At 47.8% G+C, this 18,058-nt stretch overlaps 6 protein-coding genes; 2 read left to right on the forward strand and 4 right to left on the reverse strand.

Moving 5' to 3' along the window:
* Positions 1-502: 502 nt before the first annotated feature.
* GSBLH_T00003044001 (uncharacterized protein) lies at positions 503-1,284 on the reverse strand (the record flags this gene model as incomplete). The annotated part of the gene is made up of 2 exons (XM_013041712.1): positions 503-572; positions 602-1,284. 2 exons carry the CDS (start codon positions 1,282-1,284, stop codon positions 503-505), a joined length of 753 nt encoding a protein of 250 aa, XP_012897166.1.
* A 1,521-nt stretch (positions 1,285-2,805) lies between these two features.
* On the reverse strand, positions 2,806-3,625 carry GSBLH_T00003045001 (uncharacterized protein; the record flags this gene model as incomplete). XM_013041713.1 has 6 exons in its annotated part: positions 2,806-2,923; positions 2,954-3,022; positions 3,053-3,149; positions 3,179-3,369; positions 3,404-3,543; positions 3,580-3,625. The coding sequence occupies 6 exons, from the start codon at positions 3,623-3,625 to the stop codon at positions 2,831-2,833; spliced, it is 636 nt and encodes a 211-aa protein (XP_012897167.1). The 3' UTR covers positions 2,806-2,830.
* A 563-nt stretch (positions 3,626-4,188) lies between these two features.
* On the reverse strand, positions 4,189-4,564 carry GSBLH_T00003046001 (uncharacterized protein; the record flags this gene model as incomplete). XM_013041714.1 has 1 exon in its annotated part: positions 4,189-4,564. One exon carries the CDS (start codon positions 4,562-4,564, stop codon positions 4,301-4,303), a length of 264 nt encoding a protein of 87 aa, XP_012897168.1. The 3' UTR covers positions 4,189-4,300.
* A 4,315-nt stretch (positions 4,565-8,879) lies between these two features.
* On the forward strand, positions 8,880-9,745 carry GSBLH_T00003047001 (uncharacterized protein). XM_013041715.1 has 4 exons: positions 8,880-8,992; positions 9,024-9,089; positions 9,120-9,278; positions 9,309-9,745. The coding sequence occupies exons 1-4, from the start codon at positions 8,897-8,899 to the stop codon at positions 9,705-9,707; spliced, it is 720 nt and encodes a 239-aa protein (XP_012897169.1). The 5' UTR covers positions 8,880-8,896; the 3' UTR covers positions 9,708-9,745.
* A 2,149-nt stretch (positions 9,746-11,894) lies between these two features.
* Positions 11,895-12,486, reverse strand: GSBLH_T00003048001 (uncharacterized protein; the record flags this gene model as incomplete). Its single annotated transcript, XM_013041716.1, has 2 exons — positions 11,895-12,235; positions 12,267-12,486. The coding sequence occupies 2 exons, from the start codon at positions 12,484-12,486 to the stop codon at positions 11,895-11,897; spliced, it is 561 nt and encodes a 186-aa protein (XP_012897170.1).
* Positions 12,487-12,564: 78 nt separating this feature from the next.
* On the forward strand, positions 12,565-13,946 carry GSBLH_T00003049001 (uncharacterized protein; the record flags this gene model as incomplete). Its single annotated transcript, XM_013041717.1, has 7 exons — positions 12,565-12,648; positions 12,680-12,760; positions 12,791-13,065; positions 13,100-13,286; positions 13,323-13,399; positions 13,433-13,664; positions 13,692-13,946. 7 exons carry the CDS (start codon positions 12,565-12,567, stop codon positions 13,944-13,946), a joined length of 1,191 nt encoding a protein of 396 aa, XP_012897171.1.
* Between the last annotated feature and the right edge of the window lie 4,112 nt (positions 13,947-18,058).

The raw sequence follows: 18,058 nt of genomic DNA on the forward strand, positions 1-18,058 counted from the left end.
AGGATGTTGAAAGAAGTAACTAGGGTGAAATCGAAGCAAATAAGAGAAAAAAATGGGTGGGGTAGTAAAATACTAAAGCATTGTTGAGAATGGGTAACAAACAGTTGCGTTAACGTAGGAATGCCTTTATCAAAGTATTGCAACAAGTTGAGTTCACAAAGCAGTTACGAATTGATTTTGTAATACAAATAAATAAATAAATTATCATTTTCTATTCTATTCTCTGGTATTCTGATGCTTTTTCGATTGTACTGGTACTGATAATCATATTCGTTTGATTGAAATCAGTCCGAGCTTAGCTCAGTTGGTAGAGCGTTAGACTGTAGTGGCTGCTTCGCAGCAATCTAAGGGTCGCTGGTTCGATTCCGGCAGCTCGGATATTTTTCTCTTTTTATGATTTTTCTCTTACTATTATTCCAATTTCTTTTCTTCTTATTACTTTTTTTTCTATCACTCTTTTCTGTCACACTGTTCCTACATTACTAGTGTCAAAACAAACACATCACATCTTTACTACTTTATCGAACACGTTTTGAATGATCGTTTGAATCTCCTGTTCTGTATGATTCAATCTACACTATTATCAACTTCCTATCACTACGGCAAAATAGGTGTAGAACAGGAATACTGCGTCGTAGAGCCGTACATCATCGGATAGCTTTGGCTCCCTCCCAAAATCGGCTGGGACGCCGAAAAGTTCTGTGCTGGTTGGTAACTCCTCCCTCCCTCCATTCGTTGCGCTTTCAAAGTTTCGATTTCCCTTTCTTTCTGCATCAGTTCGGTTTCTGCTTTTTGTTGTTTTGCGTTTGCTTGGTCGCGCTCATTTTCCACTTGCATCATTTCTTGCAGCAAGAGCGAATGTTTTTCCTTCATTTCGCTCAGCTGCTTCTCCGTTTCCTGAATTCGCCTCAAAAGCAGCACCACATCATCTTTCGTCCATTGCGGCGGTCGTAGCGCGCTCTGGAAGCCAAACCCCAGTTCTCTCTGAACCCTCGCCATGATTTCATTCATCTGTCCGGCTCGGAGATTGTACTGGTCCGCTCGGCTCTCCATCACGCTCTGCAGCGACCCCAGCAGCGCATAGCAGTCATCCAGCAGCTCTTTCAGCTGTCTCTCGCGCTCTCGCAGACTCAGAATCTCCGACGTCCCCATCGCTCCAAACCCGGACGCGCTTCCCGCCTTGCTTCCCTGTGAAATCGCCGCGTTTTTCTGCGTCTCCAACGCCACGCAGCGCTGCTGCGCGTCGTTCAGCGCCTTGACGACCAAGTCGAGGATCTGCACCATGTCGCTAATGCGCGTGGCCACCAAATCTTCCTGCCGCTTGCAGTGCGACGTGAGCTTTTCGATTGGCTAGCGATCACCGCGCTGTTTGGTCCTCACCATGCGATTCAACTCGTTCGGATCGATCGCCACGTTCTCGTCTTCGCTCCCGATCGCCAGCTGCGCCGCCGCCGCGCCGCGATTCATCGCGCTGTTCAGCTGATCGACCCACGCCACGCTGTTCTGCACGAACTCGCGGAGGAAGTCGCGCAGCGAGAGCTCGTCGACGGAGGCCAGGCGGTAGAACGAGGTCTGCGACGGCGATCTACCAGCGATGAGCCAGCAAAAAGAGAGAGAAAGTACTTCTTCCAGGAATCGAAAGGACGCGCGTTTTGCTGCCGGACCGCTTCTCTCTAGAGTGGAAATGGGGAAACGGGGAAACGGGGACGTCTTGGAGGCAGGAGGCGTTGAATTGTTTGGTGATGGTGTCGATTTGGGTGTGGATTTGGCGCAGCTGATCGTCGGGAGATGCGAAAGAGGAGCGTCCGAAGACCAACGCGAAGAGTTGGGAGATGGCGTGGAGATCGACCGATTGCTGCGAGTGAGGCGGTCGGTGGAGTGGATACTGGAGAGTTGAGAGGAGGGTTTGAGGAGATGGACGCGTTGGAAGCAGAGGGAAACACGCGAGCGAGCAGGGCGTTGAACACGCTTTCGATGTTTTCGAACATGCAGACAACGCTGCTGCGGATCTCGGCGACGTCGGAGGAAGCCGATTTCCACTCGGGAATGGTCTGGCAGATCGAGGAGAGCATGCGATCGCCGATGGATTTGCACTCGTCCAGAATTTTGTTTAGTCGATCGAGATCGCTTTGTTTCTATTTGGAGAAGATGAAATCGATGCTACATCCAGAGAATAGGGAGATCGGTAGGAAGAGTAGTTTCTGGAATACTGGTTTCCCTGCTCATAACGGCGAATTTGATCGTTTTTGGCTGCTAATTCGTTTTGGAGAGACTCGATCTTGTTTTTGAGATTGTTCACTTCCCAAGAAGAAGAAGAAGAAGAAGAACCGTAGTTTTGAGATCTCCAAGTGGTGTTATCATACTGTTTTGTTAGAAGAAGCAAAGACGACTACTGTTTTATCCTGGAGTATTTTTCGTAAATCTGCAATTTCTGAATCTCTAGCATTTAAATCTGCTTCTAATTTATGAATCCTGCTCTTCAAATCGATGTTTCCCATAATCAGGTTATTATTCATCATTCTACTACTAATTTTGATTCTACATTATTACTTTCCTGTACTAACATCATTTAACATCTTCTCTAGGTCATTCACTCTCTGTTGCAGTAAACTATTCTCTGATCGCAGTCTCTGCAATTCCCTATCCTACATATCAAAATATTCCGCACTTCTACCTGCATCGTGTCAATGGTGGTCGCTCTCGTTCCCATATCCCTAGGTTGCGAATAGTACAAGCCAGAAGACTTGGAATAGTCCATTTCTCCACACCACCAACCAAAAACTGCTTATGTCCAACAAACAACCCATAAGATACTAATCATCACACGCTCTTAGCAGCAACCTCCCTGAGCCTGACCCGCACCAGCATTGGGTGCCTGCAGTCCCTTCACCGCATCACTCTGTCCCACTTTCACTCCGTTCGACTAATTCTCAATGCAGTCCTCCTTTCTCACCTCATTGCTCACATCGATCACACCGGTCTCGATGTTGTGATAGATCTTCTCAGCCGTCTTCACGAACGCCTACAGTGAATGGAGAGCGCCAGCTTTTACTTCTTCGACGTTCGCGGCTGTCTTGGCTGAGGTCTCCAAGAAGATCAGACCGTTCTCCTCCGCGAACTTCTCTCCCTCCTCTGTAGACACGGTACGACTACGCTCGATAATATGCAAAATCAGTACCGGTGATTTAAGTCAGACTTATTTCCGATCAGCATAATCACCATGTTCGACGAACCGTTCTCACGAGCTTCAGTAAGCCACTTCGTCAGCTGTGTAAATGTCTCTCGTCGGGTGATATCGTACACCAAAAGCGCGCCAGCAGCTCCACGATAATACGAGCGAGTAATAGAACGGAACGACTCCTGACCAGCCTAATAGTTCACTGGCAAGTTAACCACCGAGTACCGTATCCCAGATTTGAAGTTTAATCTGATTCTCGCCAATGTTAATCATTCTAGCTCCAAACTCCACGCCAATAGTCAGATCATGGACCGGCTGGAATCTCTTGTCAGTGAACTGAAGCAGAAGACAAGACTTACCAACACCTGTATATTAACTCCTTTTTTTGCTATTTCACGTACCGGTGTCTCCGATAATAATGTACTTAAAAAGATACGAATAGGACATATTACTGTTTGTTTTCTGCCAAATAGGTGTTCAATTTCTGGGGGTAAACAATTCTTTTGTGAGAACTCTGCAGAAGCCTTATCCTTACCCCCACCTTAATAATGTCTTTCATTATTGATTTCAAATCAATTATTCATGGATTGGCGGATTGAATTCTAGTGTCGAGATTAATAGAACTTGTGATCTGTACAATATGAATGTAGTAATTGTAGTGATACGTTGTTTTGATTTAGATTCGATATCCATCCCTTCATGTTGGCATTTTGTGGAACTATAGTATGGCCTGCTGGTCTAGTGGTATGATTCTCGCTTAGGGTGCGAGAGGTCACGGGTTCGATTCCCGTGTAGGCCCTTTTTACTTTTTCTTTTTTTGATTTTTGGATGGATTTGAATTGCTCTTATTGTTTGCATTTGTTTTTTGATTTGTATGATAATAATAATGATAAAGATATATTTCGAAGCATGAACTCGAATACTCGTAGGTATCATCATTCTATACACATCTCCATACATCTCTTTAACCATTTCTATCTTTTCCATTCACATTTCTCAATCAAACAAAATAAAATAATGAAACTAAAGAATGCAGAGATGGTTCACACGAAAAGAAGCAGTACTCCATTGCAATATCCATCTTATATATCGGTCTACAATCTTCAATCCAAACCAAATCACTTACAACGAAATAGGACACATCACATCCTCCTCCTCATCATCATCAAAAACATCCTCATCCAGCGAAATCTCCTTCTTCCGCTTTATTTGATAACACACCACATTGAACTCCTTGCAGATCTCCGAACAAAGAGACAACAACTCCATCTGAAACACTCCATTAAAAAGCTTCGCCAATCGATCCTTCCTTTCATCCCTCCCTTCGATTCCTACCAGAGAAACGCCTGGATTGCTCACAATGGAATACAGAATCTTCTTCTTCATCGCAACCCGCGTAGAACTCGACAGGGAGTCTTTCTGGACACACAAGAAAGCTGATGGCTGGATGATTTGATCGTCCAAACTCACGGACCATCCGAAGATTTCATTGCGATGCACAAAGAAACACTCGAGCTGCGTAAAATAACAGAAAATGCGCGATTGGGACAAAAGACTTTGAAGGATTTGATTCAATTGGGATTGGGAAAGCTGCTGATAAATGTGGTGGAGATCAGAATAGAGAATCGCTACGAGTTAACAACACATAACAGAAAAGAAAAACGAACCTTTCTCGAGAATCGTCTCTTCGACTTGGTCTTGGATGGATTTCTCGGGATGGATCGCTTCCTTTTCGATGTGGGGAGGAGAAAGAATCAGCCAGGACGATTCGTCTGGTTCAGTGCTGCTCACGATAATCGAACTTCGATCCGAATCGAGAATCAGCTGTCTCTGTCCCCGAATCACCAGCAGCAAAATCACAATCACAACACTCAGTCCAAGATTCACGATTTTATTCTCTTCCTTTTCCGACTCTTTCGATTCGCTTTGCGGCGACGTCAACCGCAAATACGACCCCGAAAGAATATCTTTCTGAAACGAATACTTCGGAATCCCCTGCACATCACCCGCTCCTTCAATCGCTTTGTACCCGAGAGAAAACCTCCTCGCCCTGCTCGACCAGGCGGATCTGAGCGAATGCCGCCGTGTTCAGCCAGCGATACACGGCATAATCGGGAGGCTCGCTCAGATAATACGTGCTGATGCTCCTTCCCGCCGTGCCCGTCAGTTGATATGAGTTCCAAATCACATAAAACGCGAGGCGAAGCTCGTCTTGGCTTCCCAACTGCAGCTCACTTTTTTTATCGGCGACTTACAGAGAGAATCAGGCGGAGCTTTTCGATCGTGTCGTCGTTTGCTTGTTTGTTGACGTATAAGCGAAGCAATGAAAGCAGCGTGTGCGTTACAAACGCGACGCGAAGCGGCGATGTGGCGCCGAGCAGTTGGTTCCATTGCATCTGCGCACTTGTCTGCAAGTTCGGATCGGCAGGCGGGAGAATCAAAAAGGAGGGATAAAACGAGGGGTAGAGCGTGTCGATAATCACAGAAAGCTGCTGCTGCGTGGCGAGTTTGAACACAGAGAGGGAAGGACCCGCGTGGGAGAAGAGAGCGGAATACAAGCGATGGGCGTCGGACATGCTCACAATCGGCAAGCGTGCAGTCGGGTTCTCGGTGGACGCGGGAAGCGTGTTGATCAGCTGCGCGATCAGTTTGTAATTGGGACTGTTCTGACGGATGAAGAGAAGAAGAAGAAAAGCGATACGGAGGAGCAGAACAAGCGATACGTCGCAGGATGATTTGGATCGTGCAGAATGAGATGATCAGGCGGCGATGCGCGTTTCAAATTGAGGAACTAGAAAGAATAAAAAAGAAAAAAGAAAATGAAAACGTAAACCATGAAGGATTGGATGATTAGCAGCAAGGAAGAAGTGGAATGAAGCAATCTGCATATTCAAACAACTCAAGGAAGCGATGCGTTTCGATTTCTTCGCTGTTGAGAGACGACACGTCCAGCGGCTCCGTGACGCTCCACACGCTTTTGGCCATTTTCGACTTCCTCGGCGTTCTCCGCTCCTCCGTTTCGTCGTGCAGCCGCTTCTGCGGGATTTTTTCTTCCGCGGCGATGCGTTCGACAGAATTCCGAGAAGACAAAATGCGCGACAAATCGAACACATACGATTCCTTCGCATGCACACGATTGAACAACGCGCGGAACGAGCGAGCGTACGGCGTGAGATTCTACACTGAACGCCACTTTCTGAACCTACCGGCGAAATCAAATCGAGCCGAGCGTGTTTCGATGTGTCTATCGCAAAGAACTCGCAAAGTTGGCTCACCTTTCAAATCGGAAATCAGCGAGAACATCAAGTTCTTCGCTTCCGGATTGATCACGAGCGAAAGCACCGTGTTTTTCTCTCCCTGATTGCGGAGATTGAACGCGGTTGCGAGGATGGCGCGGAAGAGCGCGTTCTGCGAAGCAGGATTGGTTAGGCGGATCAAATACGCGTTGTCGGTCATGTTTTGAATGCGGAGCGTCCGGGAAACTATGTAGCGATCGCTCGCATCGCGCTGAATGATTTGCAGCTTCTACAACGCTCACGATTCCGGTCGGTTTCTACATAAAGATTCTCCAAATCGGCGAGCAGCAACGCTCTCCACTGACTCAAAATCCTAGGCGGCGCTTCCTGATTCGGCTCCAAAAGCAAAGCTTCCTGATCCACAAAGCCATACAAAGCCGCCAATTGCTGCGTTGAAACGCTCCGAAGAAACTGATCGGGCTCCAGCACCATCGCTTCCTTCTCTTCGTTTTCCTCCGCCTCCAATCCGTTCATCACCAGCAGCAACACCGCGTTCAGTCGCACAATCAGCGGCGTCAGCGGGTCCTTGCACTCGCGAAGCGAACTGCGCTGCGCGTCCTCCTTCAGCAAGCGCAGCTTTTCCTGCTGCAGCCCGAAATACCGAGAAATCGCCGCCTTGACTTGCGGCGAATCGATCGAATACGCCAACTCCGTCACCACCAAAATCTTCTTGAGCGCCGCTCCGTCCTCCGCCATCGGATTGCTCGTCTGGATCTGATACAAATGAAGCAGCTTCTTCTCCTGCAGAAAGTTCAGCACCGCCATGATCGTCTTGTGGTCCACCAAAAACTCCGTCGAATGCTCGCTAGAGTCAAGGAAAAACCGCGGGAGTACTTGAGGAGCGTCCGGATTTCCGATGTTAGCATCACGTGGTTTTGTTTTAACTAGCCAATCAGCGCGCTCGTTTCATCCTACAGCGTCGAGGATCAGTTTGCGTCGCTCGATCTGCAGCGTGGATTCCGTACGCTTCGACGAATCGGATTGGATGGAGGACGCTTTCCGCGTCGTCCCATTTGCCAATTGGAAAAACTTCGTAAACCGTCTCCCGCGGTTTTCGATCGAACTGCTCAGAATGTTCTGCGACTCGAGCTGGTACATCCGCCGACTCAGGCGTTTCACGTTCAGTCCGGAAATCGCAGAAAGTTCCGCGAGGGAAAGCGAAGACTTCGGCGATTGCGAAATTAACTGAAGCAGGTATAAAGTGAGTGAAACACCCGCTGGACGAAGAGTAATCACGCGTTCATACGAATTAGCGGCTTCCTTGCCGTCGTCGTCGTCATCATCATCAACGGTTTCATCATCATCATCTTCTTCTTCTTCTCTTTCTTTTTCGTTCTGATGGTCTTTCAATTCTTTTTGAAGCCGCATTTGGATGTCAAATCTACATTTCAGCTCTGCTTCATCGCCCTTCACAGATGCGAGTCAAACGTCACGTTCGCTTCGCCGTTCGCCACGCGAATTCCAACGCCGTTTTCGGGAGAAAACGATCCGATGCAGCGCCGAAAGGAGTAAGACGAGCTCAGAGGGATTCGCTTCCAGCATAAAATGGAGGAAACGGGGGCTTCCGAACCGCGGAACTCCGAAAAATACGAAGAAACCGCGTCTAAATAGGCTTTTTCGATGGCAGAACGCGGCGAGGCGGCGTGTTTGGGTTTATAATAGGAATGGTAGATTTTGATGCCTTTCGAAATGATTTTATTCTTCTTCCTATGCGTTATCTGGGTTGGGAGGAATCACCCCAGTCCATAAGACCGATCCTTCACGAGAACGCCTAGCAGAAGGCTGCGCTTTACGTATAAATGAACAGTTTTTAAATCCAGATCGAGCAGCTTGGAGAGTTGTGGAATGAATATCCCTTCGTGTCGAGTCTCTGCAACTACCTAGAATTTACCCATCTCCATACTCGGAGTACCTCTACGACCGATATGAGCGATGGTACGCAATAGTTTATGTCATCTTCCTTCAATCCCAGACAGGAAAAGTGATATTCACGCGAACAACGAATTAGCGTCTTCGAATAGTCCAATTCTTCCAAATTCAGCTGGTTCTATGCCCTGACTCATTCCCACTTCCACTACTCCATTCGATTCAGCTTCTATGCTAATTTCTGGGTTGTTTCGGAGATGATTCCACGCTACATTCTCAATATAGGGACGACATCGTCTACACGCTTCAAACTCTCATTATTGCCTTACTCATCCGGTAACGAAATCCACGAAAAGACTGTGTCCAGTGGTTTCGCCACATAACAGTGAATCCCTACTTCAAACAGGAAGGAATCGATGATCTCCTATACGTGAATGCTTTTCAACATCGAAAAATACAGGATTCATCAAAAATAGGGGAGATTCGAGTTTAATAGAACGATGTTTTTAAATTCAAGAACTACTAAACACTTTGCCTCTACTTTTGTTGTTTTGTAATGAGTTCGTACATCCCAGAGTCTGTTAGACTCAAGGAGAAACGTGACGCATTGCTAAAAGCCAAGCAGGTTGCTGAAGCTTTGAAGAAGGAGAATGTGTGTTCAATGAAGCGTGGATAATACTTAGTCACGCGACCATTACCATACCGAATATGTAAAGCGAGCAGAACGATACATTTTGGAATATCAGCAAGTCGTGGCCTTCGCTCAACTTTATTTGTAGAAAGAAAAAGAAGAGATTGAAAGAAATCGGATGGCCCGTAATAAAGGGTTGCTCATCAGTAACAACTCAAATCGGCTAGTATTTGTGATTCGAATTCGTGGCATCAACGAAGTCCCTCCAAAGCCAAAGAAAGTTTTGGAGTTATTCCGCTTGCTGCAGGTGAGTTTGCATTTCGCCGCTAATAACCAGATTAACAATGGCGTGTTTGTTCGCTTGAATGAGTCAACACGAAAAATGCTGGAAATCATTTCTCCCTATGTTGCTTTTGGCTATCCCTCGGTGAATACCGTCCGCAACCTCATCTACAAGCGCGGCTTCGCGAGAGTGAACAAACAACGTGTTCCTGTATCAACCAACGAACTGGTCGCCGAGCATCTGAAGCAGTTCGACATCATCTGCGTGGAGGACTTGGTTCACGAGATTTATACGGTCGGCGAGCATTTCAAAGAGGCGAACAATTTTCTGTGGCCTTTTAAACTCAATGCACCCACGGGAGGCTATAAGAACGTGAAGAAGCAGTTTAACGAAGGAGGAGACACGGGAAACAGAGAATACCTCATTAATGGATTAATAGCGAGAATGCTGTAGTGGAAAATCGTGTGTAACAACCAAACAAAATGTACCATGTCATGTTTGTTAAAACGAGCCGGGAACGAGCAGGCGGATCGAATTATCGGATATTTTCACTTGCTTTCGAACTGTAAACGACTTTATGCGGTCATGATTGCGATAACGATGGACCACCAGCTAGACTCAACAATAAACCACAATTGTACGCTCCCCGAAATAGAAGAAGAGTTTCCAGTAGATAAAGGCATCAAAGCGAACTGGACATCGCTTAGGTAAACAAATTGGTAGTACTAAGTGGAAAATCGAGGCAAACTGATACAAGGGATTTGTCATCGTCCAGTCCACAAGGGTGACATAAAATTATCGAGTAACTCTGAATGAGGTACCAAAATGGAGGGAATTACAGGGAAGTGATCTTCGACAAAACAACGCAGGGTTCGGAGCGAATTTGTGATTTCTTGCAAAGTCAAGCCGAGGAGGTAAATATCATCCACGATAAGGTAGAGAGGCGATGTGTCGTGAGTGGATAACTCCTGAACCTCCTCGAAGAACTTTTTGAATCCGTCTCGTATTGTAGATCGTATATAAGACACAGAAGGCAGCTCAGGGCGAGGACATGGCTTGATCTCCTTCCCATCGCGTTGTGTGAGGACGAACTGATCATCTAGATACTCCTGTTCAATTTGGCAAGTACAAATTAATCGTAGTTTGCCATTTTGAATAGCGTTGAGAATATTTACACCCTAGGGAATTATCATTGTGAAATAAGCTTGCATTTCGCTTGCTAATCGTGGAGATATCTTCAAACGACGAGTTGGAAGCCAACACTATAGAATTCGAATCTATTCGAGTCAAAAGAATACTGCAATTGGTACTTGATCGAATCGACAACTGAAGAAAGTGATGGAACAACACCGGTGAATTGAGCCCAGTTGAGGACGCGCAGTATACAATATCATTTCCCAGATCGGTCCCATCACCCCAATCAAATTCTGGGGAAATATGCTTCAGTTCTTCCATTTCAGTGTCATTTCTCTCTAAATCGTGTATGGTTTTCTCTCTCTTTCAACTGTCTCATCGTACTCGGCTTCAACCTCTCACTCCAAAAGCGTCTCCAACAAACAAAACACCACTTCTCAGGTCGATGATGTCCCGATGAAACGGGTCTTTTTCGCATCTCCACCTTCTCTCGCACGGCCTCAATTCCATTCTACACCTCACCCTTCCCCTCCTCTCTCACCGGGCTTCGCTCCAGCGGGTCGTTCGTCACATACATATCCGCTCCCGGCTCGAAAGAGCCATCGCGCAGACTATCTTCAAAGTGTTTCACAAACTTCAATTTATGTCGCATCCACTCGACCGTTCCATTTTCTGCGTTCTCGTCATCCTCTTCGTCCTCTCCATCCACAACATCGCTTCGTCGAGTGGCCAGCAAATCGTTCTGCGTCAGTTTTCGATCGGATTCGTTCGACTGCTTTTCCTTCGTCTCCGAATCGCTGTCGCTCATCGCATCCACCGCGTTGAGCGTGTTTCGAAACGCATCGAGCGCTGCCAAGGTCTTCAAATGAAAGAAAAGGATGAGACAAAACGTTTTGGGTTCGTTGGGAAGAGGAAATGGCTCTTCTTCGCTTGTGCGAACCTGCGAGTTGATTCAAAGTGGCGATGGACTCGCGTTTTTGTTTTGTTTTTTCGAACTAGGGATGAAAGAGGACGGAAGAAGGCCGCACCTCCATCGATTTCTGCTTCATGGCGCGGATTTTCTCCTTCACGCGCTCCTTCATCGCGTCTTCGGAAGACACGGAAGGTTTGGATGAGGAATGAAGAGGATTCGATGATTCATTCGATGATTCAATTGATGATTTTCCATCGTTGGAGGCCTTCTCGTCCTCCTTTTCTTTCATCATCGCTTTCATTTTTTCCACCCACGCGCTTTTTTTCTCCGCCTTCGGATCCTTCGGATCCTTCGCTTGCTCGCTCTGCGCCGCGTGCTGCGCCGTGAGCTCCTCTTTCTTCACCAATCCGCTTGCCTCCTGGAAACTCACCACACCGGATGGGAAACCCGCAGAGCCATTTCCATCTCCATCTCCATCGTCATCATCGTCATCGCTGTGAGCAAAGGAAAGAAGCTTTTTATTGTGAACTTTTTTGATTGAACGCTTCGGAGCAGCAGACGAAGAAGACGCGGTCGAAGGCTCCGCTCGCTTTCTAGATTACAAACAACACGAATGGATGCCTTGGAACGATATCCGGAAATGGATTCGTTATTACAGACACGGATTTAATTATCGGAGGGTAATGAGGACGATCATTGGAATCCGTCGCTAACTCGCCCATTTTTAGCACGTTAAAGATTGTGTTGCCTGTGACCTTGCCAAAAATTGTATTCTTCCCTGCAAGCCAATCCGTGGCTTCTAAAGTGATGAAGAATTGGCTGTGATTTGTATCTGGACGGTTTTCGTTCGCCATAGCGACGATTCCACGGTGACTGAACTTCAAACGAGGATTAAACTCGTCCTTGAACGCCTTGTCATAAATCGATTCACCGCCTAATTTTAAATCGCCAGTAATAGCAAATACCTTGTCCAGTTCCGGTCGGATCGCCACCCTGGATCATCATGTTCTTAATAATACGATGGAAGATAGTGTTATCATAGTAACCCTCCAAGCATAACTGAACAAAGTTCCGACAAGTCACAGGGGCTTGATCACTCCACAACTCGATATCTATGTCTCCGTGAGATGTGTGAAGCACCACCTTTCCATTGGTGTTCGGCTCAACATTGTAGACATACGCCATGTTGGTAAAACCAAAGTTTGAGAGTTCAAATCGAATGAAACGCCCGATCGTTACTATCTCCATTTTGTTCGTTTGACAATGAGTCAGCAGAATCAAACAACGGATTCGGACTCTGCTTGCAGTAACAAGCAACCTTCGACGGAAATTGACGTGTCGATCATTGTACTCCTCGCCTCTGAGACATTGATTCTAGATCCCTATTCACAACGAAAAGGAATTTTTAGATGAATGCTTTGAAGGGATCGATAAGCAGACTTACACAGGAACAATAGAAGTCGATTTCTTGCTTGCTATTTATGTCTAGTTGTCGATATACAATGACCGGTCAACAGATGGGTCCGAACAAATAGTGCAAAAATGGATTGAGCACTTCAAACAAAAGGGAATTCCTTCTGTATATTCAGAGAATACTGGGACGACGGGAGGTTGTGGATTTGCCAAAAACTGCTGTGTGAAACAAAGCCACGGCAAATATCTATGTTTCCAGGATGCAGATGATGTCATGTATCCGGAGCGTATAGCAAAGCAGGTTGAAGTTTTGAAAAATCATCCCAACGCGATCGTAGGCACCCATTTTGAGTATTAGACTGTTTTTCTCCTATTCTATGATTAGGAGAAAGCCAGATAATAGTATGCGCCACTACAGTGAGTGGATGAACAAACTCACAGACGCGGATCTTGAATTGTACCAGTACCGCGAAGTGCTGATCATCCAACCCACGTGGATGATGACTCGCGAAACGTTCGACAAAGTGGGAGGGTATTCGCAGCCAGAATCCGAAAACGGTCCATACCCTGAAGTAGATTCCATCTTTTATATATGTTAAACAAACCAGGATCTTGACTTTTATCACCGTCATTTAGACCTCCATGGTGAACTGCGAGTCGTTCCTGAAGTGCTTCTGATGTACAGGTACAAGATCGAGAGCGAATGAAGTGTGAATAGAATGCACGATCACAACACTTGCGCGAAGATTCCACGACGCAAAATTCTGCGAGTGAAATTGCGAGCTTTGGAACGACGAGTGTTGAATTCGTTGGATCATTTTAGCGTTTGGGGAGCGGGGCGCGATGGCCGCAATTTCGTAAATGACTTAAGCGAGAAAAACCGAAAGAAAGTGGTTTGTTTCGGAGATGTGGATGTGAAAAAGGTAGGGAATTTAGAAAGAATTAGAGCTGTACAATAGATCGGAACGCGCTATCAGAATCCACTGACCGATGTGGATCTCCCCATCGTGCATTATTCGGAACTGCAGCCCCCCGTGATTTGCTGCGTGGCATTGGGGAGAACCAATGGCGTGTTTGAATCCAACGTGCAATCGATGGGGTGGAAGGCAGGCAAAGATTTTTGGTATTTCAACTCGCGTGTTTGTGACAAACAGAATAAAACCAGGCACAAAAAGAAGGATTCATTTGAACCAGGAAACGCGGATCCTTACTCACAGACACCGCGTCAATGATCGCTTTATCTACTTTTTCTTTTGATTTGATGTTTGGATTGCTCACATTCGGAGCCAACGCAACGCCTCGCTGGGTCAACCACTCGCTATTCTCGTTCACCAGCATCGAGAACACGTTCGGCGGCACTTCCTCGTTCCGCATCAACAAAAACGAATTGATTTGCTCCAACATCTGCAGGTGCGTTCGAATCGCTTCCTCGTTCTCTTGGAACGCCAATGCAAAAGCGCCCAGAGAGAACTGAAAGCTTCCGATCTCGAAGTAGCGAGTCATAAACTCCGTGATGTTCGGCGTTAATCGGAAGGGAACCGAGCTTCGATCCGCCAGTTTATAACAATGCTCGTTATAGAGGTAGTCGCCGTGGATCCCCATCGCAAACACGTCGCCTGTCTGGAAGTTTACGACGAGATTGGAAGGACTGAGCGCTTGATTTCTAACGATTCATTTTGGGAAGCAAAGCTACGCGAAGACGAAGGAAATGAACTGGGAATAAGCGTATTGCTGCGTGAATTCGTTTCGAAAGAGATAATAATCCGAAATACAGTACAAATGCGTGAAACTAGGAGTGAAAGCGATTCGACGCACCCAACGTGTAATGAATCAAAACATCCGAAGAAATCATTTTCGGGATTTCCATAGTCGATTGTCGATTTGTGTGGATTTGAATCGCATACTGCAGCTGCTTCCTATCGAACTCATTCCCCAGTTCATTCTGCAGAATCCCAAAAAGCGAAATGTTCTGCGAGTGCGTCGCCACTAGCCGAAGTGTCGGCGCGATGTTCACATAACAAGGAATCGAGGCGTGAAGATGCCGCTGCAAAATCGCATTCGAACTCCCCATCATCTGCTCGAGATGGTGCTGAAACGTAACGATTCGCTCTTCCAACAGCGCATCGACCGCTTGAATCTGCTCGATATCGAAGCGATGCACGCGATACTCGCAATCCACCAACTGGATCGATCGATTATTATGAACGTCTTTATACGCCACTGGCGAGTGATAATGAATGCATTGAATCGTGGGGCTGCTTATCCCGACGCTATATCGCTGGTACTGCCATTTGGGAACCGAAACATAGCCAGGCAAGAATCGGTTTTGGCTGACGATCATTTCCAATGTGTAACGAAGGAAGTCCAGCTTGTATTCCTTCAGCAAGAAGTTCTTCCAGAGCAGAAGTCGCTCGAAGAGAAGCTGATTTGTCGCGGGAAAATTGGGGTTCGAGACGAAGAAATCGGTGGACAGACACGGCGAGAAGTCCTGTCGAAACCGATTGACGTATTGATAGACGAAATAGAACGTGGACGGCACCGTTTTGGACAGGCAGAACGAGCAGGCGATCAGATTGGAGAGCGTTTCGCGGAGTTTCGGACTCACTTCGCGCGCGAGCAGCTCGATTCCTTCGGCAGCGAGATCGGAATAAAGAAGATCCAGAATGCGATCGATCGCAGAGAGAAGTTCGAGGAAAGGGTTGTGAGGAATCGCGTAGAGCGTGTCTAGGAAGAGAAGCAGCTGCGGGATTTGCTTTTGAGGGAGGGATCGAAGCCGATTATACGCGACGGACACACTCTATTGGGTAGAACCGCGGGAAATGGGATACTTGGAGCGAAACGGGCGGACGAAAAGGGGATTCGGAGGGGAAAGGAGCGGCCTAGACGTTAGGAAGAGTCGAGAATCGCACGGCAGAACCTTCGATGGATCCGCTGAGAAGCGTGGTCTGCATGAGATTGTAGTCGGTGGTTTGCATTCCAGCGTTCATTGCGAGGACGGTGAGCGGATAAAACACGACTTGCGGATACTTGGCGATCAGTTTTGTGATGACGGGCGTGAACAAAGCGAACTGCGCTTCGGAGGGATAGGAGAAGAGGAGAGGAAGGTACCACAGCCAGACAGAGTCGCTGATGCTCAGGACGTTGTTGGGATCGAGCAGGGCCGCTTGGTTTTCATCCACTGCGCTCAGAACGATCTGAAGGAACCGGTCGATCGACTTGAAGTCCCAGGTCTTCCGCATAAACACGTTCATGCAGCACGCCACGCAGTTCTGCGCCGCTTTCGCGTCATGCGATGCGGTCCACTGCTTGTAGTACAGATCACTCAGGTTCTCCCAAGCAGAGACGAAGTTGCAATCCGCATGGACCGCCTTCCAGAAGAGCGCCATCGCCTCCTCCGTTTTGTCTTCGACAAGTCTGTAGTTCCCTTGCAGAGTGAACACGTTGGCGGTTTGCGTTCCGTTCAGCAAATCCATCGAGATGCCGTCGAGGTCGGTGAACACGGAGGAATTTCTCATCTTCAGCGCGATGATGATTTTGGCGCGCTCGGTCCAGCGACGCAGCATCCCCGAGACGTTCCGCGGATCCACCGAGACGAGCTTTAAATACTCGGCTGCCATCATGGGAACGTTCTGCTTGCGCGCGATCGATACGAGGCGAAGCGTGTAACTCGCAGGACTCAAGAGTCGTTTGAAATTCTCGCTGGGATCCGAGCGAAGCAGAACCGAAGATAACGCGCTTCGCCAGGAGAAGAGATCGTCCCACATGCAGAGCGGATCGGAGGGACTCAGAAGACACTCGTTGAAAGGCTTCAGCACGAGCTTGATGGTGTTTTCGCTGCGCGATTTGTGGATGCTGATGAGGTACGCGGAGGTGATGATATCGGAATAGCAGTAGAGAAGGTGAAGAACCGGATCGTATTGATTGGTAGGCTGGTAGGGAAGCATCTGGAAAATCGCTTGGAAGAGCGGCATGCGGGGAGCGAGGAACTTGCGCGACTGACTCAGTTGGATTAGGCTGCAATGAGCTTCGATGATTTCGAGACGCAGAGAATTGAGATTGAAGGATCTCTCCAGAGGTCGACTGAGAATCACCTTGACATTGCTGGGATTGAGAGATAAATCAAATTCTCACTTCCACATATTCGCTTTTTCCAAGCAATACAACGCCAGCCCTGTGTCCGTGTTCAGCTTCAAGTATTCAAGCAATACGCGCCACTGACACAAGTTCACCGCACACTCTTTCCAACAATCCTCCATCACCCACAACGCCTCGCTATTATTGATCACATTCTCGTTTCGAAGCCCCGCCAAATACGCCACTTGCGCCACCTTAAAGTTCCCATAATTCTGCAACACCGCTCCATTGTGGAGCTCCGGAATCTCCATCGATTTCACCATCGCTGCGCACGCGTCTTTCTCGTTCAGACTCCGATAAATCTCGTAAAGACACCGCAGATAGACCTGCTTTTCCCGCGGGTCCTCGCACTCCGCGATCATCTTCTCCAACAAAATCGACGGCTGCGACCCGCCCACGTAATGTGTCGTCAAGTACATCAGCAAAACGGGCGGGATGTGAGGCAGCGGCTCGCACCGAATGAAACTATCGAGCAAAACCTGCACGCCGGAAGTGGCCTGCAACGACCCGTAGCGCGACGTGGCTTGCTGACAGAAGGGAAGCGAGAGGTTCACGCCCCATTGCTTGTAGTCCTTGTCCAGTTCCTCCCAGCGCGAATGGAGCGAGTTTCCGAGCTTGGTGTGCATGTCGAGACTCAAAAACTTCACGATGCTGTGCGTCAGCGCGGTTTGTTCTTCGCGCGAAAAGCGAGACCAGATGAGCGGAAACGCGTCGACCCACAAACTACCAATCATTTTCGTTGGCTAGGGAGTACCAGGAAGCGATGCGGAAGTCGCCATACGCCAACTCCAGAATGGAGTCAGCCAACGCGGACTGCTTCAAGGTCTCGCTCTTCAGAATCGCGTGCGAAATCTGCTTGATGTACTCGGGGACGGTGTCGCTGGGAAGGCCTGTTTCGATCTCTACCGCGGGGAAATGGAGCGTTTTCGAGGAAAGAATGGCGGGCTGGTTGAGATCGGTGGACTGAATCAAGATCTCGACGAAAAGCGGAAGCCACTGCTGCTTGGCGGAGAAATCGGAGGTCTAGGAGTGATGAGAGAGACGAAGAGAAGGGGATTACGATGTTGAATAGGAATTGAAGGCGGGCGAAATAATCGACGGGGAGAATTCGGTAGAAAAGAGGTCGGAAGAGGGAGCGAATGGAGGAATCGACGGAGGTCATGCCGACAAGAATCAGGTTGCGAAGCTTCGAGACGGTGTCGGTTTGGGG

The sequence above is a fragment of the Blastocystis hominis genome (assembly GCF_000151665.1).
Source record: "Blastocystis hominis, Singapore isolate B (sub-type 7) whole genome shotgun sequence assembly, scaffold_24".
NCBI lineage: Eukaryota > Bigyra > Opalinata > Blastocystidae > Blastocystis > Blastocystis hominis.

Coding starts and splice junctions, on each gene's coding strand:
- GSBLH_T00003047001 (XM_013041715.1), top strand. CDS start 8,897: ATGAGTTCGTACATCCCAGAGTCTGTTAGACTCAAGGAGAAACGTGAC. Junction 8,993..9,023: donor AAGCTTTGAAGAAGGAGAAT/GTGTGTTCAATG, acceptor GATAATACTTAG/TCACGCGACCATTACCATAC. Junction 9,279..9,308: donor AGTTATTCCGCTTGCTGCAG/GTGAGTTTGCAT, acceptor GCTAATAACCAG/ATTAACAATGGCGTGTTTGT.